Below are 24,291 nucleotides of genomic sequence, written 5' to 3' on the forward strand. Positions count from 1 at the left end.
CTGGAAGGAAACTCAGAGGTCTGTTTCTCAATTCTTTCTAACCCTGGTAAACAATAAATGGAATGATGAGTACGAGGCAGTTTTGATTAAAAGTTTAACATTATGCAACATGAGATTTTATTCCACAGGTGCAGACATCCCCGTAGTAAAAATGGCAACTCTGATCCGTCCTTCGCGTGAGGTTAACCTAATTGTTGCCAATAGTAATCATGGCCGCCAGACCATGAGATCCCATTGGCTGCTGCTCTGAGGCCCCGCCCCGGGCCTGCGAGGGTTGGCCGGGAATTGCGGATCCTGATTTCGCGGCCCACGGCGGGGCTGCTGCGCCTGCGCAAGTCATTGGCGCCAAGATGGCGATGGAGATGCGGCTTCCTGTGGCTCGTAAGCCTCTTAGCGAGAGCCTGGGCCGCGACACCAAGAAACACCTGGTGGTGCCGGGCGACACAATTACCACGGACACGGGCTTCATGCGGTGCGTGGGGACCTGGGGACTCGGGGCCACAAGGGGCGGTTGCAGGGCTCTGCACGTGGCCTGCTCTTTAAACCTGGGCCTCTGCCCTCCCGCGTTAAAGCCCCCGCGGGATCCAGAGCACGTGTGTTACGATCCTCTGTGACTTACGAGCCCTCGGGCTTCTACTCCCTGCATCTTGGGTTCGGGTGTGCGTTTGTCTCAGCCCCTGGAAACCCTGCTTTCTCGACCCCTGATGGTCGTGATTCTTGGTTCCCGTGTCTGGGGCCCAGCTCCCTGAGCCTTCCTCGTTGGAGACCTGGAAGACGGGGGAGGGCCAGGAGCAGGGTCCTCTTTGTGGGGACGGTGGGCGTTCTTGACTCTGCCCCCTCCCTGTTCCTCAGCATCATCTCCTAGTCAGTTGCACGGTTTCGGAATCAGCAATTGTTTGGGCTTAGGGCAGACGGATGCATTGTGCCGCACGCACCCAAATACACACTTTTGAACCTGCGCGCAGTACTGTGTGTTGTAGGGAAGGGGGCAGGGGTCCAGCCCTCCTGCCATCGCGCGAATTGTACTACCTCTTCAAGGTTCGTTTCCTCATCTGGGAAGTAGTGAAAGGGTAGTGAGGATTAAATGAGATGATTAGGAAAAGAAGCAAAACCCACCGTTATACCGTGATAGAAAAACTAGTGAATTGCACGGGGGAAGTACACAGGTACAGATTTCCCTTTAACTCTTTAGTTTGAAGTTGTTGAAATGGGTCCTAGAAAATCTTAAGAGTCAATCCTTTATTTACCTATTCAACATCTATTTATACAGGGATCCGGCACAAATAACGCCCCTTGTTGTGTTCCAAAATTATAAGGATGTAATTCTGTAACATAACGGTATCACACTCAAGCACACCATATGGCATATTCGGTGAAATGTTCAAATTAAAACTAAATGATTACACCCATGTGAATACCCTTCCAACCACACACAAGCAGGCGTTAACTTCTGCCAGACCCTGGATTGTGCGTGGTTGGGGTACAGCAGTGAACAGAGAACTCTCTGTCCTGGTGGAGTTTCTGTTCTAACAGGGAGAGACAAGTAATAAACAATAAGCACAACAAATAAGTTATTCAGAGTGTTTGGTGATAAATGCAATGGAAAAATGGAAAGTCCAGCAGGGTAAGTGGAATGTGCTTGGGAGTTTGGTGGGGGTGGTGGCAGCAGGGTGAGTGACTGTTTCAAATGGGACAGTTGAGGTGGGCCTGAGAAAGGGACATCTGTGAAGACCTCAGCAAGGTGAGGGAGACGTCCACGTGGCTCCTCAGGGCAGGAGTGTTCCGGGCAGAGCGAGCGCCCGGCACAGGAGCCAGGCTCGAAGGCAGGAGGGGCCTGGTTGAGGAATACGTTGTTTTTGAACGGAGAGGTCATCCCAGGTGTTACCTCGGTGTCCTTTGTGTCTCCCTCTTGCAACAGGGGCCATGGAACTTACATGGGGGAAGAGAAACTCATTGCATCTGTGGCTGGTTCTGTGGAGAGAGTCAACAAGCTGATTTGCGTGAAAGCTTTGAAAACCAGGTGAGGACCCAAGGTGTGTATTCTCTTCCTTGTGGCATCCCTGTGGCACAGCTGGGTCTCCCTCGCCGCACCGTGCCTCCCACGCCCACCTGTCTGCCCTGTCATTTTGCAGGTCTGCGACATGGAACGTGTGTAGGTGACCGTGGGGGGATGTGGGCTTCGAAGGTTTGCCCACATTACCTGACCTTTCCAAACCTTTGTTACCTCCGCTGTAAAAGGGTGATGTCACAACCTACCTCATACCGTTGTCAGTAGAATCCATCGAAAAGATGCGTGTAAAGTGCGTAGCACAGGACTCAATAGAGGTTCGCTCCAGAAAAGACGCTAGTGGGGTCAGAACAGATTGGGGAGGGGGGGAGAGAAGCAGATGCAGGCCGAGGGCTGAGGTGGCCGCCTGCCTGCCTTGTAGCCACAGTAAGCGTTTCTCCTTGTGTGTGCAATCTAGGGGGCCTCCGGAGGGGGTGGTGCACAAGAGGGGCATGATCTGACTTCTGTTTTAATAACAGAACTGGCCGCTGTGGGGAGGTTGACGGGGGACAGGGCCAGGCTCAGTGAGACAGGCCAGGGGACTCTTATCCAGAGTGATCGTGGCTTGGACTCAGGTGGTGGCAGCAGAAGTGGAGTGGTTAATTCTGCATATAGTTTGTGTTCGGAGTGTTTTCATCATGAGAAGATGTGGAATTTTGCATTTTGTATTTTCTCTATACAGGACCATACCTGCAGGTAGGGGTAGGTGCTTGTTTCCGGAGCCGGGATCTGCTGCCGGACTTGTTCTGGAGCATGAGAGAGAGAAAGGGGTGGGGGGGGGGTGGATGTCTCTCAAGGGCTCTTCCAAGATTCTGTGGTTTTTGGCTTGAGCAGCTGGAGGGGTGGAGATGCCACTTACTGAGAGGGGAGGACTGGGAGGGGGTCACTTTGTGATGGAGGAGGGGCTCTGGAAAGCTTTGTTTTAGGCTTTTTAGACTTGGAAATTCCTGTGAGTCATGTAAATGGAGATGCTGGGTAGCCAGCAGCTGGCTGGAGTCTGGAATTCAGGGGATGGTTCGGTCATCGGTGGCATTAAAACCTGTAGGTTGGATGAGCTCACAGAGGGATGAGTGGGGGCCGAAAACAGAAGCAGTCGGTCAGAGGGCTGAGCGCTCAGCAGGGAATACTAGCCTTTAGAAGGGGGGGGGGAGAGCTGGCAGGGGGGCCTGAGAGGAGCAGCCAGCGGGTGGGCTGGTGGATGTGCCTGGCTCGGTCTCCTCTCCCCTCCAGTGACCGATGCAGAGCCCCTGTGTGTCCCAGCGCCCACCAGAAAACACTCCGCACTTGTCATTGTCATGTAATTTACAAAGTCATGTAGTTTACGAAGTAGAGATTGGGCCCAGTGGACTGCTTGTGGCGGATGGCGTGTTTAGGAAGCGGTAACAGAGACACTCTACGTATCCGGGTGTTTGAAGTGGTCGGTTCCGGAGAAGAAGTCTGAACAGCGTGGCTCTGAACACACTGAATGTGGCACCTAATCCGGGCCTCGTCCTGTTTGACTGGAATCTCACGTGGTGCTTGGTTTTGTAACAGTCTTTTCACTGCCGGGCCACCTTCTGTTTTATCTTCCAGATACAACGGTGAAGTCGGAGACATCGTGGTGGGGAGGATCACAGAGGTAAAGTCAGCGTCGGGCTGGTGTTCCGTGGGAGAAGTGGGTGGGGCTCTCGCGGGTGGGGCGGTCACTCTGCATGTAGGTGCGTGAAGGGCGCATGCACTGCAGTTGGCTCTTGTGCGCGACCTTCCGTGCGAACCGCTGGCTTGTTGTATTGGGGACCGTTGGTCACTTACGACGTGAGGCCTTGCCCCTGGAGCGCGTGTCCAGGTGTGGAATGTCGGTTTCTAGGTTCAGCAGAAGAGGTGGAAAGTGGAGACCAACTCCAGGCTGGATTCAGTCTTGCTTCTGTCATCCATGAACCTTCCGGGAGGAGAGCTGGTAAGGGGCCCCGGCTGGGACTGCGGAGTCGGCTTCTGAGAGCTCTGGGCTCTTCTGCTGTGCTGGAGAGCTCGTCTCCACACCAGGGTTGCCCCCTCTGCTCCCGTTTGTCTGCCCCGAAGTGCCCTGCCCAGGCACACACGTAGGCTCCTCCCTGGGCACAGACCTCCCGACACAGGCAGCAGTGGGTGTGTGGCAAGCTCTGGCATGACCTCGGGGAGGGATCCTGAAAGGGAGTTGGGAGAGAAGCACTCAGATGCTTGGAGCTAGTGATTTTCCGTCTCTGGGTGCAGGAGCTCCCTTGAAAAGTGTGTTGCGTGTTTCTGTTAGTGTCCATGAACTGCGAGGCGTTTGGGTGTTCCAGGCAACTGCTGCGTGTAAGCGGCAGCCCTCTGTAAAGTGCCGTGGTTCCCCTCTGCCTTCGGCCCAGCGTCTGTGCAGAGAGGCTGCCGGGCTGGGGTCTGTGGAGAGTGCAGTGCAAGGCAGGGGAGCCCCGCTGAGCTCCTGAAAGCAAGGGACGTGAGATAACATCCAAACACCCGACAAGCGGGTGTACAAAAAGAGTGATGAATTTCTGGGAGAGAAGCTCATGGGAAAGATGGGTGTTAGAGCTGATCCTTGAAGGGCGGATGGCATTTCAGTGATGAACTCAGGCTATCCGAGAGAAAGGGGAATGTGAGAGCAAAGTCTTAGTCAAGCTGGAGGTGGCCTGGCCCTGCTGGAGCAGGCGGGCAGCCGCAGGAGGCCAGGGTGGGGGTGGGGGTGGGGGGAAGCAGGCCAGGCTGGATTGGAGGGTTTTCAGGATCACGTGATCCATGCTCTGTCCACAGTATTCAGAGCAGGGAGAAGGAGAACAGCTGAGGGAAGGTCGTAAGTGGCCATGGCTCTCGTTTCTTTTCGGGGCACAAGTTACCGACACCAGCGCATGGGTGTCGTAGCCGCCTTCGGAGAGCTCGGTGCATGGGGGGGAAGGAGGAGGTGTATCTGTGGGGGTGCACTGAGGATGCCTCCCGCCTTTCTGTTTCAGAGGAGAAGGTCCGCGGAGGACGAGCTGGCCATGCGAGGCTTCTTGCAGGAGGGCGACCTGATCAGTGTATCCTGCACCGTGCACTCCAGCGTCTTCGTGTGGAGCTGGGGGGGGGGTGCTGAAACTGTCCGTCTCCTCTGGGAGCAGCTGGTCGTCCTGGCAGGGGGCCAGGTCCTGTGGAGCCCAAGGGCTCCGCTGCAGCCCCTGCAGCAGCCCCTGCAGCTCCCCAGTCCGGGCTGACTCGCCAGCTCCTGCTCGCGGCTGCAGCTGCTGAGCCGTTTCTGTGGGTCTCGTAACTCCGGGTGGCCGCACTTTAAGCTATACCTAAGTTTCCTTGAGGATGCTGACTTTATCCCAGGGGGTAGAAAAGGCGCTGCTCGTAGCAGGATACTCGTGCCAGTGAGGGCGGGGTGGGCAGGCCGCAGCAGTGTCCTCCAGGTCCAGGACTGCCGGTGGCACTGTCAGGGGCAGGAGGGGGGGAGGGAAGGAGGGAGAGCGGGGCCTGGGGCTCGGGAGGCAGGTGACGTGACGGTGTGTGTTCCTTCATCACCGCGGCCAGGCTGAGGTCCAGGCCGTGTTCTCGGACGGCGCCGTCTCTCTGCACACGAGGAGCCTCAAATACGGAAAAGTAAGTTGGTCTCCTGCTGCCCCTGTTGGCTGACCTGAACTTCAGATCCTCCTCTGAACCCCCAGAGCTCTCTGGGGTTCTGACTGAGAGCCCTGGAAGTTGAGGGTTACAGGCTGGCGTCCCGCTAACTGCTTGATGCATGCGGTCTTGGGCCGGTAGCACCGTAATGGGTGACAACTTTTGTCCCCCTCCTCCTGAGCAGAGTGTTGTGGCTGCAGCCCCTCTGAGCGCGGGCCCGGGCCCTGCCGTCTGCTCCCTCCTGGCGGGCGCTGCCACTTTGCACTGGGGCCGGGGCCGGGAGGCAGTCCTCGGAACACAGGGAAGGTGTGGACTGACGGACGAGCAGGACAGTGACTCGCAGACAAATGTCCGAGCGGTGAAAAGGATGTTACTGCAACGAGAGATCGGTTTATCACTTGGGCCTCTGAATGAAATTCACTGCGTTTCTTGTATGAGGTTGCATCGAGGCTATTTTTAAAGTGACAGCTTGTTTCCCAAGACAGATGACCATTTATTAGTGTCTTGGCTTTACCTGAATGAACCTTGTTATTTTTGGAGTGGAACAAAACCTCTTCCCGTAACGCAGTGGCTCCGGCCAGGCCCGTCCACCCATGTCCTTGAAGTAGGAGGTGGAACCTCCATGCCAGCCTGCTGGGCCCAGCTGCTGCAGACCCGCCTGCAGCCGGCCGGGGAGCTGGGGTGGCCCTGCCAGAGCCAGGGGTGGGCTCGTGCCCTGGGCCAGCCCCTGGCGCAGGGCTGCCCGTCTCAGGGGCAAGCAGGTGGCAGGGCCGGGGTGGGACAGAACTGGAGGCTCGAGCCCGGGCCCTGGAGGGCTGCAGCTCCTCTGGCAGCCAGCGCACCGGCCCCGGGTTAGCGCGTGGGGATGACAGCTGCCAAGGAGAGTGGCCGGGGGGGGGGGGGGGGGGGGGGGGGGGGGGGTGGATGGAAGCCACCGTCTGCCGTGTCAGGTCAGCCCGTGCGTCCAGAAGCGTCCTCTGGGAGCAGTGACGGTGCATGCAGATGGGCGGCCAGCAGTCACAGCAGGAAGGACCCGATTCTGCCATAACTCCCCCTCCCCCTCACCGAGGGTCCGCCCAGTGACCCAGTGTACCACGTCTTTCTTCAGCTCGGTCAGGGCGTCCTGGTCCAGGTCTCGCCCTCCCTGGTGAAACGGCAGAAGACTCACTTCCACGACTTGCCCTGCGGTGCCTCGGTGATCCTGGGGAACAACGGCTTCGTCTGGATCTACCCGACACCCGAACACAGAGAAGAGGACGTGGGCGGCTTCGTGACCAACCTGGAGGTGCGTGGGCGCCATGGTGGCTGTTGGGACGGCGGGTGCTCAGTCTGCACGCGGCCTATGTGAGGGCGCGGCCCGCTGGTGTTTCGCTGCGCTGCTGGAGTCTGCTAGGGGGAACGCTGTACTGCCCTCTTTCTCTGAGCAGATGAGGTTAGGGACTGGCGGCAGAGTCGCAGGGTAGAATCTGAAGAAACTGGCCTTTTCAGCCCTCCTCGGGGTGGCCCTGTGACTGGCATCCCAGAGGGACACTAAGCTGTGAATGATTTCTGTGATTTGCTGTGACCGTTCACTTACTTTGGTCATTTCTGTCCTGTCCTCCCCACCTCCCTTTGCGTCCCTGGCAGCCGGTCTCCCTTGCTGATCGAGAGGTCATCTCCCGGCTTCGGAACTGTGTCGTCTCGCTGGTCACTCAGAGAATGATGCTGTATGATACGAGCATCCTGTACTGCTATGAGGCATCCCTCCCACACCAGGTACTCCACTCCGGGCTTCCCTGCTGCCCACTGCTCTCTGAGCAGGAGCCACGTGTTGATCGGTTTGCTCCAGGCTTTCTCAGGGATGGCACGCACACCCTCCAAAGAAACGCCTTCACCACGTCCTTCAGTGTGGTCGGGGCAGCCTTAGTACGTGTCTGGTAGGCCTTTCCCCAGAGTCCAGCGTCAGTCAGGGTTTAGCGGCAAGAAGGGGCCAGGTGGGACTGGTACGTGACAGCAGACCCCGGAGTTCACCTTGCCCGTTCCGGTTTCAGCTGTCTCTGCAGTGGGTGCCAGAACAGCACCCTTGCTCTTGGCAGCCATACCCCAGAGGCTCGCGTCGGCCCGCTAAGCGGGTCCTAGCAGGTCACATCTCGTGGTGCTCGGCCTCTGAGGGATGAAAGGAACAGGAGGTTTACGCTCACCGTGCGTGGTTTCTGCACTTGGCTCGGCTTCACGGTCTGCTTGTGGTTGGTTTCTCTTCCGGACAAACACCTTTTCCTTTCTTTTTCAGATTAAAGACATCTTAAAGCCAGAAATAATGGAGGAAATTGTGATGGAAACTCGCCAGAGACTTTTAGAGCAGGAAGGGTGAGGAGGCGTGACTGGGGACGGCCTGTGCACCTGACTGGAGCAGTTCTGGGAAGTGAAGGGCCTGATTTCGGTCCCCGTGTGTGGCCCAGCAAAGACTGGGACAGGGACACTCACATCGGGCTGCCCCCAGCCCACAGGCCTGCCTGCTTCGTTCTGCTTGAGAGCACAGCCCGGGAGGTGCCCTGCGCCCCGGCCCCTCGGGCTGCCTGCGGATCCCCAGCACCGGGGGTGGTTTGGGGTCTTTGGAAGTTTGCAGTGCTCCAGCCAAGTGGACTCCTGTCCTGGAGTAAGACGGAGAGCCCTTCGTCTCCTGCTCACTGTCGTCCACGACGCGCAGTGCCCGTGAAACTGCCCCTGTAAAAACACGGCCTCCCCGGCCCCAGGTTGTCTGTCCCGGCCTCCGCCCCCACCTGCCCCGCAGCACGGATGCAGCGCTGGAGACCGTGGCTGCTGAAGTGAACCTGACGGTGGGTCAGAGGGAGAAAGTGAACCAGCAGCCTCTTGCTCGGCTGGAATCTCACTTCCCGCCGCACGTTCCTTCTGGTGATGGATTCGCGTGTGTCCCCGCGGGGCTGCTTTGGTCCTCCTGCCCTTGGGGGGGTTTGTAAGACGTTGACTCATTGGAAATAGAAGGAGGTTTTTGGGAGCCTGGATAAAGATGAAATCAAGGCAGGGGAAGTGGACGTGGGGAAAAGCTGGTTCTCGCCTACAATGGAAGTCTTAATGTGTTAGCTATTGAGTGACTAAGGGTTCAAAGACAAAACCAGGTGCCGAAGTTCTCACTGCGGAACGGCAGAGTTCCTGTGCGTTGGTGCGATGTCTAAAATACGGTGCTCTGGTTTGGGTTTTGGGAAACCTTTGTTAAAGGCACTTCCCTGTTCCTGTGTTCTTTGTGACAGCTGGGAGCTGCCTGCAGGGGCAGGAGAGCGTGGCAGCTGTGAATTCAGCCAGAGGCCCTGGCTCTGTGCTCGGGTCACCTAGCAAAGTTAAATCTAGGGGTGCTTTCCGCGGTGGTGGCGTGGAACACTGCATTTGAGGATTTCGAAATACAGCTTGGCTCTTTTTCATTAAAGGGTGTGTTTCTTGTTCATAACTCAATGGATAGTTTTTTTTTTTAAAAGATTTTATTTTTAGAGAGGGGGCAAGGGAGAGAAACATCAATGTGTGGTTGCCTCTTGCGTGCTCTGCAGTGGGGACCTGCCCTGCAACCCAGGCGTGTGCCCCGGCCAAGAATTGAACCAGCGACCCTTTGGCTCACAGGCTGGCACTCAGTCCACTGAGCTGCGCCGGCCAGGGCTCAGTAGACGGTTTTTTAAAAATTTCATTATTTTTTTCTCCCAAATATATCGGTTGTTTTGAGGAGTTAGGCTCTGTTGCAACTTTCAGATTTGCTCACCTGTCATATTTTTGAGGACAAGTGCCAGGCCTTGTGAGAGGAGGGACGGGGAAAGGGCCGGAGCCGGAGTCCCTGGACGGGTTTGGTTTGGACCAGGGCCGAATGGACGCTTTTTGAGAGTCGTCCTCATCCGATCTCTCCCAAGGTGCCGGCCTCTGCTGTTCACCGCAGCGTCTGCCAGTAAATGGTGGTACTTACTGAGTGCAAATAACACAAAGGGCTGAAAGCACCTTTTAGTGACTCTCTTCTGTGGCTCACTAGAGGGCGCCCTTGTTAAGTGTATTCCCGCTGGTGGGAAAAAAGGAATAAACACCATGGAATAACGATAGATTGATTACACACTGGCACTCAACCCCTGTAGCATCTTGGTGGATTGCTTTGCTTTATGAAAGGGCAAAATTAGACCGACATGAGTCACGTTCAATGAAAAGACTGTATAAACATTAAGCTTTATTCAGTATGTGGAAACATCTATTTCTGACAGGCATTTGCTCAGCTCTGGATTCTGAGTCCTCCAAAGAATCATTCTGCAGTGTTCTACAGGGAGTGAGAAAGCCGAGTCTGTCTCTGGAAGTGTTAGTCTGGGCCTGGGGCTCGCCTAAAATGAGAAAACGGTCGAAGTGGGAAAGAGGGGTCCTGAGATCAGCGCCTGCTCAGACGAAGGCAGAGGCCCCCCCACGCTGACTTCCAGACAGCGCGGTTTCAATCTGTAATGGTGGAAGACCGAGCACGATCTCGTTGGAGCCTCCTGATGGCTCTGTAAAGGGAGCAGGTGTGATTCTCTGCTTAAAAGTGGAGAAAGCGATTCAGAGAGTTGAAAGTGACTGGATAGCGCCCATAGCAACCGTGAAGGAGAAATAGCTTGAAGCTCTAGAGAGGTATCAAAGCAACCCTTCAGAGAGCAGGTAGGGCTGGCTGTGAAGGGATGTGGGTCTAGAAGTTTTACTGCCGTGTTGAGACAACTTCAGATTGTTATTTTACCTATTGCCTGTCGCTCCCTCCTGTGTGCTCTGGGGGTGGGGAGAGGGGGGATGACTCATCCCCCTCTCCCCTCCCCCCTTGTATCCCAGCACCTAGAATAGTGCTTGACACCCAGGAGCTCCATAAATGCTTGTCGAATGACATGTTAGTTCAAGAAATGTTTCTGATTTGACCGCCCGACTTTAAGCTACAAAATAAAGAACAAAGATGAGCAGGAAAAGGTTAAAACATGAGTAGAAATAACAAGAAAGCAAGTCTGTAAAAAGAAAAATTAGGGTGGTGTTCAGGGTAAGATAATGGGTAAATAAAGGAGCAAGGGTGTTGAAGTTTCAAGCCAGGACCAAGTTTGTCAGCCAGAGTGTTTTGTGAGGTGCGTATGTATGCAAAGTGGAACGGCCATCTGACTATAAACTCCAGCTGTGAATCTGCACACATTTTCATCTTCGCGTTCATTTCCCCCAGGTGACTACTTCTGGAAGCCTGGGTGAAGTCAGCACCATTTCCCAATCCAGCAGAACTGGTTCCAAAACACATAACTCAAGATAACAATATACAAGACCTACAATGTGGCTGTGGTTTCTCCCAAGTATTAGTAGCAACTTATTAGAAAATCCGTTGTTTCCCTGGCTGACATGGCTCAGTGGGTTGGGCGTCATTCCACAGAGCAAAAGGGCCAAAGGCAGCCGGTTCGATTCTGGTCCGGGCACGTGCCTGGGTTGAGAGCCAGGTCCCCCACTGGCAACCAATTGATGTATCTCTCCCTTCTTCCCTTCCCCTCTCTAAAAATGAATAAAGTCTTAAAAAAAATCAGTTGTCCAACATTAAGCCAAAAGTTACCTGATGCTGAACGGTATAGTGGAAAGCCATGGCTTTGGAGCAACATCAATCTGGACTGAAATCGTGACTTTGTCACATACCTAGAGCAAGTGACCTCGAGTAAGTCATGTTTCTGAATCTGTTTTCCCAGCTGTGAAGCCGAGAATAATATTCCATGCCTCACTGGGCTCCAGTGAGGGTTAAAGGAGAAAATAGTTTATGAAAAGCATAACAGGGCGAGGTGTAGAGTAGGCGCTGTGGTGAAGGGATCCTCTTAGAAATGAGTATATCCTGGTTAGGTAGGTGCACCACTGCGGGGACATGGGGAGTAAAGAAGAACCAGTGTGCTTGCTTTCAGAGGATGGGGTCTGACAGGTGTGGTTTTTTGTCTGGGTCATGGGCCAGCTCTTGTAGGCCGGGTAGCCAAAAGTCCTCACATTACTCGGCTTACACAGTGAATGTTTCCATCTGAATACATATGCACCTGTGAAATGGGGCTAATTTTAAAGATGCCATCCAAACTTCTGTAATGCGCCTGGTTTAGCCTCCGAGAGGCTCCTGATGCCCCAAAGAAACAGTGAATTCTCTAGCAGTATGTCAGATGCTTTCTAGTCATTTGTTTTTTCGTTAGTTGTAATATTTATGCTTTTGGGGGAAAGGCAGAAATTTGGGGTCGGAGAGCGGGCACCAACTCCTCGGTTTCCAGGAACGAGCCAACTTTTCTTCATTAAAGAGGCTCAAGGAAGTATCCAACCCCGTTTCTGGGAAAATCCAAACCGTAGTTTTCTCCTTGCTTTGGCTCCTCGCGGGTCTTACAACTCGCGCACGGAACACATGGGCCAGCCCTCAGAGGCCGGCTGGAGTCCACCGGCTCCCAGGAGGGTGGGACCGAAAGGCAGGAGCCGGGGCAAGAAGTCGCGGGTGCTCGAGGACAGGGGCGGGCGCTACGAGACTACAACTCCCGGCCTGCCCTGCGAGCTGCGCCAAAAGCGGTTGGCTGGGAGCGCCAGCTCTCTTGCCTTCATCGGCCAATAGGGCGTAGGAGAGAGACCTGACCCGGATTCTTGGGGACCAATGGTGCTACGGGGGGGGCGGGGATCCTTCCTTACCGCTCACTTTGCACTCGGAAAAATCACTTTTAAAAGGTCGTGCTGGGGCGGGCTCTGGCGGGCGGGGGATCAAGAACCGGAAGACGCGGTGGCGTTCCTGAAAACGGCGCCAGGAGGGTCCCGGTGCTCGGGAGGCGCGTTTCGGCCGTCGCTGGGGGCGGGGCCAGGGGCGGGGCCTGGCCTCGTTGTGGAGCGGCTCGTAATCCATCATGGCGGCCGCGGGGGTCTGGGTTCGTTCCTGAGCCGTGCTGGAGCCGGAGCCGGTTCCCGGGTCCTGCAACTGAGGAGGGTCCCTGTTGTCCACGGCCCACACCTGCGGGAGGAGGCTGGACCCCGCGGCGGAGCTCGAGGGATGTGACGGCCTGGCGGTGGCGGCAACGTCTGGGGCCGGAGGAGGGGGTGTCTCGGGCAGAGACCCCCAGGCTCAGGGCAGCTGAGGCGGCCGGGCCTCCTCCCCCTTCCGCCGTCTCCCCGCCTCGGAGCCCCGAGAGTCTTTCATCTCTTACAGCCCCGCTCCGGCTCTGGGACCCTGGGGGTGGTCTCTGTTTCCCTTAGTCCTGGGACACCCGGCTTCCGGAGGCGTGGAGCAGCGTCGCCCCCAGTAAGCCTCCCGTGCCGCGCCCCGGCAGCCTCTCTCTCACCCTCGATCTTTCTCTGGGTCCGACTCTCAGCCCCAGATTTGGCCTCGGAGCCCCCCCATTCAAATCCCCTCCCTGCTGTCAGGTGGCCTCCCCTTCCCCCTCAGGTTGCTCCCGGGAGCCCCCCAATGCCCTGACTTCTCCCAATGTCACCTACGGCCCCCCTAGTCTCAGCCCTGCCAAGAACTTTAATGCAAAGGAAAAGTCTGGACTCGTTTCACAGGCCTTTTAAAAAGCGGACTTAAAAGTTGCTGGCAATGCATTCCTGCCCGTGAGAGTCGAGGGCGAGCTCTCGCTGAAGTCGGGGTGACCCGTGTCCTTTTCCGGAGAGCGGGGCAGAGGAGCGGCGGCGAGCGCGGCAGGAAGTCTGTCCGAAGATGAAGAAGCCAGGGGCTGGGTGAGCTCCACAGGAAAGGTGCTGCAGCCGCCTCCGAGGACGACCACCCTTGCCTTTCCGCGTGGGAAGCGAAATCGCTTCAGTACGACTGACCCCTCTCCAGCATCTCCTGTGAATGTGTCTGTTTAGGTTTTTCTCCTTGGAAGAAATCGTCATGCAGCCAGTCAGAGACACTTAAGGTCAAGAAACCTTTGGGTAGCCTTGCCATCACATTGCTCCTAACAGACACACCGCGAAAATAATCGCACCTCGCGTGCACAGCGCCCCCCGAAAAACTGCTTCCTTGGGTGCTGGAAGGTGTCTGGTGGCGCTTGACCTCGGTTACCCGCGCGCGGACATGCGGTCAATGTGAAATCCCGCAGGTCCGTGGGCTCTCGTCCCTCTAAGCTCACTGACCATTCCGGAAGGTCTCGGACCCTCTTCTGGAAAGGGATACCTATCCTTACTTTATGGGGCAGCAGCCTGGCAAAGTTCTGGGGGACCAGCGACGGCCGAGTCTGCCTGCCCTGCACTTCATCAAAGGCGCAGGGAAGAAGGAGCCGCCCAGGCATGGGGGGCCGCACTGCAACGTGTTTGTGGAGCACGGTGAGTGCTTTTCACGCTTTTCATTCTTCCTTGCCACGCCGGCTCAGGGACGCGTGAGGATCCCGGGCCACGGCGCTGGCGTTGGGTCCTTGCGCTTCTGCTCGGAACTTCTGTTTCTGCCTTATCTTAGTTTTCTTGGTAGAAGAAGAAAGTGCTTGGTGACCCTGGACGGCTTTGCCTCGTGGGGTTTTTTGGGGTTTGTTTTTTGAGTGGCTCCGTTGTTGCCTGATCCTGCTGCTCACTGACTGTTGGTTGACCTTGGACCAGCAGTTGACTCGCCCAGTTTCCTGAGGGGCTGGACCGAGTGCTTCCCTAGGATCCAGAGTCCATGGTTCTGCGCCAGGCGGAGGCGTGGGCTCTTAGCTCAGGTGCACGGATCCTTTACTCCTTTCCCTGCTGAGAGTTAGCTGTCCTCAAAGGGGTCCGGGCTCCCTAAAAACATAAGAACTAAAGGTTCTAGTTGATGCCAGTATCCTTGCCCTTTTCAGTCACAAGTAGGATTTGAAGACAGTCGCCTTGGAGCTCTGTGGGGACAGTTGTGACTTGAGGATACCCAGCTTCCCATTGTTTCACTTTTACACGAGGGGCAGTCCTTTCCCATGGCTGGAGCTTCCCTCCTCCTCTCCCTGTTTCGGGTGACAGTTGGGGCCAAAAGGTTGTGGGGGATGTTTTTATGGACAGAGTCGGCATTTGAGTTCAGATAGTACGAGTTACACTGCTTCCCTCTGGCAATTCTGTGTGAAAATGTAAAGCGAAGGGTCAGGCTAGAAGGTGTCTGTGACTGGGGTAGCCATGAGCCAGGGAACCGGGGTCCTCTGTGTGCCCTACGCTTCGCAGCCTGACGGTTTTCGGGCCGGTGTTCTGTACGGAAACGCGAGGTGTGTGCAGGTGGCACGTACTTTGGAGTTCGGTCACACACACGTCCTCTTAGCAGTGGGTGACTGCAGCAGGCAAAGGTCTCTGTGCAGTGAACTTGCATTTGACAGTTGAGGTTTGACTTTCCTACAGAAAAACAGTCACCTCGTCTACATAATCTGGGCACTTGGATTGTTCTTTGCCTAAAACATTTAGTTATATTTTAGCAGTGGTTTTAGGCAGGCAAATGTGGTAATGTGTTAGGTTCTGGTGCTTCCCAAGTTCAGCAGTGAAAATTGGTGCAGATTTTCTGGAGAGCTTTGGCCAGACTTGTCAGAAATTAAAAGTGACCCAGTAATGGCACTTCTAGGAAACTCTCCTGGTACAGAGCGGTGTGGTTCCCTGGCGCCCCCGATGGCCCTGTGGGGCCCAGGGTTAAAACCGCCTGTTAATGCAACACTGAGATGTCGTTTGTACTCTTTGCACTAGTGGTCCGAGAGCCGTGCAGGCTTCCTGTTAGCGAGGGTCAGGGCTGCGGCACCTGACCGTGCTGGTGGCTGTTGTCTGCGCGCTGTGCACTCAGAGTAAACATAAAGAAAGAAAAGTGGGGTTTTCACTTAAGAATGTCTTTAACGAGACAGCAGAAATCCTTAGTCTCGTTCACTCCCGGCCCGGTGCGCGTGTCTGCACCGCGCGTGGGAAGAAGTGGGAAGGGCACGCAGAGCACTCCTGCTGCCTGCTGCCGTGTCCGGGCGGGGCGCCGGGCGGGTGTGGGAGCCGCAGGCCGCACCGGCTGCCTCTCTCACCGACTCACGGACCGGCATTTCTCCTTGAAACTGTGTCGGGAAACTGCGGCTGACCACCTGGCTGCCCAGGCAGAGACGAATGCACGGAGCAGTCTTTTCCAGAAGACAACTGGAAGTCTCTGTCGGCAGTGACAAAACGTTAGTTGCTCAGCAAAACATAGGATTGGGGGAAACTTGTATTCTGTGACAGAGATGGGTGGTGATGTTTACAGATGTGGTATTCTGGTATCTTACAATGAAGTGTGTCATTTGGAAGATCTACATAATTCAGTGAGTCACTGTTTTCTAGATGGTCAGTACATGGTATTATAAAGTCACACAGAGGTAAAAGGTTCATTCGAGGTACAAGATAGAGCAATGGATTAAAAATTTTTTTGTTTTATTCCTCACTGAATATATATTTATTGATTTTGAAAAGGGGAAGAGAGAGGGAGGAGGGAGTGAGAGAGAGAAAGAGAAACATCAATATATTGAGGTGAGAAACATCAGCCAGTTGCCCCCCTTACCCACAACCTGGGTGTGTGTCCTGATCGGGAATCGAACCCCAAACCCTTTGGTGCACAAGACGACACTCCAGCCAGCTGACCCACCTGGCCAAGGCGGGTTTTTTTTATATCCTCACTGGAGGGTATATTTTTTATTGATGTTAGAGAGAGGCAGGGAGGGAGGCAGGGGGAGGGGGGGAGAGAGAGAAAGAAAGTGGGGGCGGAGAAAGAGAAAACACTGATGTGAGAGGAACCTCAGTCAGCTGCCTTCCCCACGCGCCCTGACCGGGATCAAGCCCGCAGCCTAGGTGTGTGTCCTGGCCACGGGTTGAACCTGAAACCTTATGGTGTGCAGGACAACACTGCAAGCAACGGAACGACCCAGCCAGGGCCAGACCAGTGGATTTTAATGTAACAACACAAGTTCATGGATACAGTTTTAGATTCAACATCACAACCAACCGCTAAGAAACTATAAGTTACCAGGTTTTGGTGTAGCTTCAAAAAGAATATCTATTATTATGTAAAAACACAATGAAACAGTTCATTTCCAGTCATAATAAACCTGTGTTTATTAACCCTCACCCAAGGACATTTTTTTCATTGCTTTTAGAGAGAAAGGAATCAGGGGGCGAGGTGGAGAGAGAAAGAAACATCAATGTGAGGGAAACATCAAACGGTTGCCCCCTTGTGCCCCAAAGGGGGTGGAGCCCACACACCCTAGGCACATGCCCTGGCGGGGGATTTAACCCACGACCTTTCAGGTTCACGGGATGACGTTCTAGCCAACTGAGCCGCACTGGCCAAGGTGAAAAATGTCTATTTTTAAATGAATAATTAAAACATTTCAGTTTAAGTTTCTAATATGGTAAATAATGATGAGATAACCTACATGAACAAAACCTTTTGGGGGGTCCTCAATAATTTTCCACAGTGTCAAAGAGGTCTTGAGTTAAAAAAAAGTTTGAGAACTACTGCTTTAGGGAGTATATCGAGAACACACATAAGCCCTGACTGGTGTGGCTCAGTGGGTTGGGCAGCGTCTTGCAAACCAAAGAGTCAGCAGTTCGATACCCGGTCAGGGAGCATGCTTGGTTTGCAGGCCAGGTTCCCGGTTGGGGGCTGTGAGAAGCAACTGATTGATGTTTCTCTCACACATTGATGTTTCTCTCCTTCTTTCTCTCTTCTCCTCGCTCTAAAAGTAAATAAATAAAATCTTAAAAAAAATAAAACGAAGGCACATAAGAGTGTTTATGGTCGGCATACTCTAAAGTACTAACTCCGAAAGGTGTCTGTGTAGTGTAAGTGGAAAAAAGGAATTTGGAGAACAGTCTGCATCGTGTGGCTCCATTTTTGTAAAACAAAAATTATTTATTTGTACATTCACAGAAAAAAGTGTAGAAGGGTTTAGACTGAAATGGTTGTTTTCTCTGGGGAACTGGGATTTAGGTGCAATGGGAGAAAGCTTTCACTTTTTCCTTTGCCTTTGTGATATTCCGGATTCCTTTCTACAACGAATGTGTGTGATTTTGTACTAAAAGAACACGGAGAGTTAAAAACCGGGTATGCGGCAGCCCAACCCAACAGTCGCTTCACCGCAGCAGCCTTTTACTGGGAGCGTCTGCCTGAGTTACGTTTCGCTGAAGACCAGGCAGTGTCCCTGGACCCTGGCTGCTCCTTCTCAAGCAGAATGTGAACACGGTCTTCCTTTGTGTTACATGTCAGCCTTATCTTCCATAGCCCGGTGCTTCTGGGGTTGGCTGATGTCCAGGTGGGTTGGGTTTGAACACCTGCAGGGGAACCCAGCGCTGGATCGGCAGTGCATCTGGAAGCCGAGACAGCGTGCGTGATGGTGGTGGCCGGGGCGACTCTGGCGCACGGGGCGCAGCCGCTCTCTGCTCCGGGTACTCCGGGTCCAAAGGGCCAGTCCCGTGTCAGGGCGCAGAAGGAAACCGTGGCGGTGCCACACTTCAGGTGCCCCACTTTCCTTCCAGATCTCGGTGCCTTGACTAAGAGAGTTCCCTTTCCGGAGAATCGATAAGGCAGGCCTGAAAGCATTCACTAGTAAACGCTTTCCCTTGGTGTTTCCCTTTCCATTCAGTGTTTACTGAGCACACACCATGTGTACGTGGCAGTGTTTTAGTTGTCAGCGCTGCAGCAGTGAACGGACTCAAATTCTAGTGGGAGGAGACAGACCATCAATGAGCTGAATGAGTGAAACAATGGGGTGAAGGTATTTCAGGCGGAGGGAAGGGGGTGGGGAGGCTCTGTGGCTGCAGCTTGCTGGGCTGGAGCAGAGAGGGCCGGAGGGCAGTGGTAGGGACGAGATGGGAGGTGGGGGGAGGACGGCTGGGGAGGGTGGCCTGGTTGGCCATTTCTAGGATTTTGACTTTTACTCACGTGGTTTGGGAGCCTTTGGAAAAGTTTGGAGTCACCGGCGGAGAAACAGGACCTGATTTCTGTTGTAGTAAAATCTCTCTGGCTGCTGCGACCTGAAGGAGAGCCAGGAGGGAGCAGGATTCATCCTGCTCAGGGGCCGATTGCGCCGGTCTAGGCGAGAATAGCCGTAGCATGGGCTGGGAGGGGTCAGAGTCTGCGATTGTCCGAAGGCACAACGGACTGGGTGTGCTCTTGGATTAGATGCGAGATGAGGCATGTGAGTGAAGTCAGGGGTGACTCCAAGGTTTTTGGACTGAATACCTGGAAAACTGACGTTCACTGAGGAGTGGGCTGGGGAGGTGGGTCGGGAGACGGGGATCCGGAGCTTCCTTGGCGCATGCTCCATCGAGGCTGCCGTAGGCATCGGGTGGGCGTGCCAGGTATGTGGTCAGGTCTACGAGCCTGGCTTCAGGGCCGAGGCCCCGGCTGCACACAGCACCTGGGAGTTGTTGGGGTTCCGGTGGTTTTCAGCGCTATGAAGATGGCTCGTGTCTTGAAGGGAGACATCTCCGTGTGTGTGTGTGTGTGTGTGTGTTTCATGTATGTCGGGTGACATTCAGTGGTTTACAGAATGAAGACTGCATTTCTGTAGAGGATGAGTTTGAATCTTGGGGGAATTTGACATTCAGATTTTGCATGGGAATGATTTTAACTCATCTTTTAGTTTTAATTCTGTTTCTCTGGATTTTTTTTTCTAAATCAAAAGGTTACAGACTTAATGTGTGTGTGCATGTAATGGAATATTATTCAGCAATAAAAACGGTGACATCTTGCCATGTGTGACAACGTGGGTGGACCTGGAGGGTATTGTGCTAAGTGAAATAAGTCGGAGGAAGACAAGTACGTGAAATGTTGCTTACACGAGGGATCCGAAAACAAAACAAACGCCCGCTCCCCCGTTTGCCCTGGCGTGGAGCAGGCTGGACGGGCGCTTCTGCACCCCCCTTCCGCAGTGTTGCACACACAGTGCTGCGTGGTGTGCCTGGCCGCTCGCAGCGCCCTGGATTGCCAAGGGTGTCTCCTGGGGATGTGTAAAGACTGAAGTATTTTGCAGGTCCTTTTTAAAGTACTAATACATGTATTGGATCTGTGGTGTGAGTAGGGTGGGCGTTAGTCCTGTTTTTCAGGAGAGAAAGCCGTGGTTCAGGGAGGTAAAAAGTATTGCTTTCCGGGCTATGTCACTGGTTCGCTGCAGAGCTGGGATTCAGATCAAGTGTTTTCTGATAGCTTGAGGTTTTTTCTACCCAAAACATTACTTTATGAACGTGAACCAATGTTTTTTTGAAAATCTTCACAATGTTGAAATGAGGGGGAGTTTAGATTTAGAATTTACTTAATCAAAGTTTTTTGTTTTTTCATCATGCTTTTGATATTCTATTGAATATTCTCACCCTGTGGTGTTTGGGTGTTGGGAGATGGTAGTGTGTAACGAACATACCTGTTTATGCTTTTATAACTTATAATTTAAGGCTTTAATGAATTTTATGATTCAAAATTTTAAAAAAACTATAAATTTTCCTACAGGCTTTGTGGCCACTTTAAAAATCCATTTTCAAATTACATTTAATAATTCTGACTGTACATTTTCCCAGTTAAGCTACAGACCGTGTCTCGAATGTGTGTTCTGAGCAGACTGCTTCCACCCGGCCCCTTCCCCTTGGCGCTGCACCGCGGCCTCCGGGGCGCCGGCCTGCTGGTGCCTTTCCTGTCATCCCAGCGTTTCTCTCTGCAGATACAAGCGAATGCGTATCTGTCGTGGAACAGACAGCATGTGGTATATAATGTTCTGTGCTTTACTCTTTTTGTCTTTCATTTACTGTATTCTTAGGATCTCTCCATATGGGAATATATGGGTTGACCATATTATGCTTTCTCGAAATTATAAAGCATAATATGTCAAAAATGTTGAGTATTTTGTGGCTGCACAAATATTCACCAATTTTGATCAGTTTTTTAAAATGCGTGATGGTATGACAGCTGTCGAGATACAGTCTAACAAAATGGTTTCTAATGAAGTTCAAGACCACTAAGCAGTACTGGAGCCAGCTTATGGGAAACTGAACAAACTTTTTGGCCAACCCAATAGCCACCTTCCTTTTTCTTTTTTAAAGACTTTATTTATTTTTAGAGATAGTAAAAGGGAAGGACAAAGAGAGGGAGAGAAACATCAGTGTGTGGTTGCCTCTCATGCTCCCCCTACTGGGGACCTGGCCTGCAACCCAGGCACGTGCCCTGACTGGGAATTGAACCAGCAACCTTTTGGTTCACAGCCTGCGCTCAACCCACTGAGCTACAGCAGCCAGGGCGCCATCTTTCTGTTTCTTAGGGCTGCAGTGTGCCCCGCTATATTGGAAGTAACATTGATTGTTCAGCTGGTCCCCTGTTTCTGTCCATGTGGGTTATGTCCAGTCTTGAGCTACTACAAACAGTGCTGCAAGAAGAACTTCATCTGTGTCGTTCCAGCTGATGCAGGCTTGGCTGTGGGGGAGGTTTCCAAGGTGGAAGTGCTGGGGCTATAGGGCTAATGAATTCATAATTTTCATTAGTAAGTGGTGTTAACGTAAGAGATGAACAGTAGATAGCAGGACATTAATATGGATACTGTATTGACAGACATCACCCCAGATTCCTTCCATCTTGCACTGGGTTATTCTCCTGCCGCTAGTAACGCACAGAGAGGCTGTGTCCCCGGAGCCTAGTCAAGAGAGTGTATCGTCAAACTTCGGGACTCTTACCAATCTGGTAAGAAATAATATCCTAGTTGGCTTTCATTAGTAGCTCATAGCGAGGCTGAGCATTTTCAATGTGTTGAAGGGACACACACGTTTACCTTTTTGTGCACCATCTCCCGGGTTCTCTGTGAGCCAGAGACTGAAGCAGACGGTCGTGCAGGAAACCTGCCCCTCCCCCACCCGAGTGTCCCCCTCCCAAGGAAGGGCCCCATCCCGGGCCCAGAGGTGCCCTGACCAGGCCATTTTCCGCCCCGCTGTCCTTTGAACCCCCTCGGGAGCTTACAAAGGCTGGTGCCCCGGTCCCGCACCCAGGGATCCGTTTGACCGGACTGGGGAGTCGCCTGCGCCTCACTTTTTTGTCTGGTCGCTCAGCAAGGACAGACTTCGTTCAACGGGAGGGTCGCCAGGGGGAGGGACCGTTGCAGTGCGCTCTGACCGTGAGGCCTGCACGTGTCTCCGTGTTTTCTTTTTTGCACTTTATTACTGTGTTTTAACTCTCCGGGTGACCCCGACAGGCAGCCAGGCTTGCGCATCGCTGGTCTGAGCCAGGCAGGCATCCCCGACTGGCCGGGTCTGGGGAAGATCAAACTGGTGTGGGCTGGGGCAGGGGTGGGCTTTGCCTCCAGAGGCTGGTGGACACCGCGTGAGGGTGAGGGCAGCTGGCCTTGGGCGGGAGCTGGAGTGACAGCGAGGGGCAGGGCAGGAGAACGGGACGGTGTGGGGCTGCTGCGGCCACCTCAGCCCGGACTTGGAATGCGGTGGCGCACTCCATTTTCCTGACTGTTCGGGCCGTTTGACTTGGGTCGATGGGCACTCGCAGCAGCACCAGAGTTTTCATTGAAAAAGTGATACGCTTTAACCTGATCGGGTTTTCCCCTATTTCTTTAGTGTTTTGTTTTGTTTTGTTTAGATTTTATTTGTTTACTCAGAGAGAGGGGAAGGGAGGGAGAAAGAGAGGGAGAGAAACATCGATGTGTGGCCGCCTCCCTCACGCCCCCCACTGGGGGGCCTGGCCCGCAGCCCAGGCACGTGCCCTGACGGGGAACCAAACCGGCAACCCTGTGGTTCTCAGGCTGGCGCTCGGCCCACTGAGCCGCACCAGCCAGGGCCCCTTTTCATTTTTTTTAAAGAAAAATGGCAGCTTCCATTGACAAATGATATTACATTTCTTATATTTGTTTTGCTCTTCAGTTTCATACCACTTTTACATACCACTTTTACATACCACTTTGTTTGTAGAATTGGCGAAATCCTGTTTTATGAAGTGAATCTGACCTCTCCCTACCACAGCGCCTTAACTATATCCCCGAGGTATGTTGCTGGCCGGACCCTGTGACAGCATCAGGTGTCAGGGACAGCGTATTCGTACTGCCTTGAAGCATAGTCCTGCGGCGGAGTGTGGCCTGGCCTTTGCCTGCAGCTGCCACTTCTAGGGGACCCATCGGATTTGGGTTCGCCAGGGCCAGCCCTCCTGCTTCTCCAGGTCTTGGCTCATCCTGCAGACAGCACCTCCAGCTGACGTGCTGAGCCCCGGGCCATGTTTAAAGGACACGGGGCCTGCGGTCTGGAGAGCTCATTGCTGCGGACTGCACCGCAGAAAGCCGGGGGGCAGAGCTGCCCCGGCTGCCGGGTGCGAGCCACGGCTGGTTCTCGGTGTCCGTGGGGCGGAGCGGCGGCAAACTCGGCTCAGTCTGAGCCTCTCTGGAAACCTCCCGTCTAACCGCTCTTCGCCGGACTGTTCAGATAGCTCTGATCTCAGAGCGGTGTCCATTTTTGAGGAATGAAGGTCCGTCAGGAGAAAAAAAAAAAAAATAAGGAGGCTACAAAAAACCTCTTAGCCTAAGACCCAGTCAGACCGTTGCCTGAGGGGGGAGAGGCGTCCGGACAGTGTTTGCCGTTCCGGTGCCTTCCTCGTCCAGGCCGGTTAGGGAGACAGGGGCCTTTGGGTGGGGCTCTCTGTGTCCAGGTGGTGTGTAATAGGTCGTTTAATACAGCAACAGTTTCAGTTATATTTTAAAGATTTTATTTATTTATTTTTAGAGAGACGGGAAGGGAGGGAGAAAGGAAGAGAGGAACATCAATGTGTGGTCGCCTCTCACGCGCCCCCTACTGGGGGACCTGGCCTGCAACCCAGGCATGTGCCCTGGCTGGGAATTGAACCCCGACCGTTGGTTCACTGGCCCGCACTTCACCCACTGAGCTACACCAGCCAGGGCAGTTTCAGTGATTTTTAACAAGGAAAAAACGAAAATTAAGAATGGATAATTATTAGCATACCTGGAGAGTTTGTTTCAATTGAGAAGCATAGCTAAGGTGGTTGCTGGGGCGAGGTGATCTGTGTGGATGAGGGTGGACACGTAGAAATGTTAAAACACGCCCTGGCGGGGCGGCTCAGTTGGTCAGAGCATCCTCCCAGTACGCAAAGGCTGAGGGTTCGACCCCCGATAGTGGGCACGTGCAGGAACCAACCAGTGGGTGCACAGATGAGGAGGACAGCAAATAGCTGTTTCCTCTCGCTCCCACCCTCTCCCTCCCTCTCCCCCTCTCTCTCCCATGATGGTGTGAGTAGTCAACATAGCGTTTATCCCCCTCCCATCCAAAACAATCTACTGTTTAGTGCATACAAGGTAAGAACATTTTTTCCTTAGAGAAATGTATCTTCGTTTGGTGATACAGGAGCCTTCCCGTAGTCTAGCGGTGAAGCTAGAGCTCTTCAGCTGCAGGCGACGAGTGTGTTGCTCACGTCATTCGGTAGCGGTGAGCCCACGGCACGGCCCTGTGTTGCTTTGGCGGGGCCGTGACGCAGGAAGTTCAGCTCCCATCCTCCTTGGCATTGCCTGATTCAAGATCGTGTCCTCGGCAGTTACACTAACTGTGCAGTGTCTCCAGATTTCTCTTTAGGGCTTCTCTTCTTTTAAGTTTAATTAAAATGTGGGCATCATGGAGAAAGCTTTCAGGAAACATGAGTCGTACTTTAAAATAACTACATAGTGTTGGTTCTATGAAAAACGCAATGTTACATTTCTTTAAGCTATTCAAAGAAGATT

General features: G+C 53.7%; 2 protein-coding genes across 2 annotated transcripts in view; both read left to right on the top strand.

The window, feature by feature from the left end:
• Positions 1 to 307: 307 nt before the first annotated feature.
• EXOSC2 (exosome component 2) lies at positions 308 to 9,118 on the top strand. The gene is made up of 9 exons (XM_028521541.2): positions 308 to 472; positions 1,919 to 2,020; positions 3,620 to 3,665; positions 3,894 to 3,983; positions 5,011 to 5,076; positions 5,570 to 5,638; positions 6,765 to 6,941; positions 7,283 to 7,411; positions 7,926 to 9,118. Exons 1-9 carry the CDS (start codon positions 351 to 353, stop codon positions 8,004 to 8,006), a joined length of 882 nt encoding a protein of 293 aa, XP_028377342.1. The 5' UTR covers positions 308 to 350; the 3' UTR covers positions 8,007 to 9,118.
• Positions 9,119 to 12,370: 3,252 nt separating this feature from the next.
• ABL1 (ABL proto-oncogene 1, non-receptor tyrosine kinase) overlaps positions 12,371 to 24,291 on the top strand; it is a 100,663-nt gene continuing 88,742 nt past the window's right edge. Inside the window, exon 1 of the mRNA XM_028526812.2 lies at positions 12,371 to 13,927. Within this exon, the coding sequence (XP_028382613.1) occupies positions 13,792 to 13,927 (136 nt within the window). The 5' untranslated portion in view covers positions 12,371 to 13,791. The remainder of the gene's footprint in view (positions 13,928 to 24,291) is intronic.

Source organism: Phyllostomus discolor, chromosome 3 (genome assembly GCF_004126475.2).
Source record: "Phyllostomus discolor isolate MPI-MPIP mPhyDis1 chromosome 3, mPhyDis1.pri.v3, whole genome shotgun sequence".
Taxonomy (NCBI): domain Eukaryota; kingdom Metazoa; phylum Chordata; class Mammalia; order Chiroptera; family Phyllostomidae; genus Phyllostomus; species Phyllostomus discolor.

What these genes read in the sequence shown, in the direction of transcription:
- EXOSC2 (XM_028521541.2), top strand. Translation starts at nt 351, where the DNA reads ATGGCGATGGAGATGCGGCTTCCTGTGGCTCGTAAGCCTCTTAGCGAG. An exon ending in ACCTTCCGGGAGGAGAGCTG is followed by an intron (nt 3,984 to 5,010) that starts GTAAGGGGCCCC and finishes TTTCTGTTTCAG; the next exon opens with AGGAGAAGGTCCGCGGAGGA. An exon ending in GCTTCGTGACCAACCTGGAG is followed by an intron (nt 6,942 to 7,282) that starts GTGCGTGGGCGC and finishes CGTCCCTGGCAG; the next exon opens with CCGGTCTCCCTTGCTGATCG.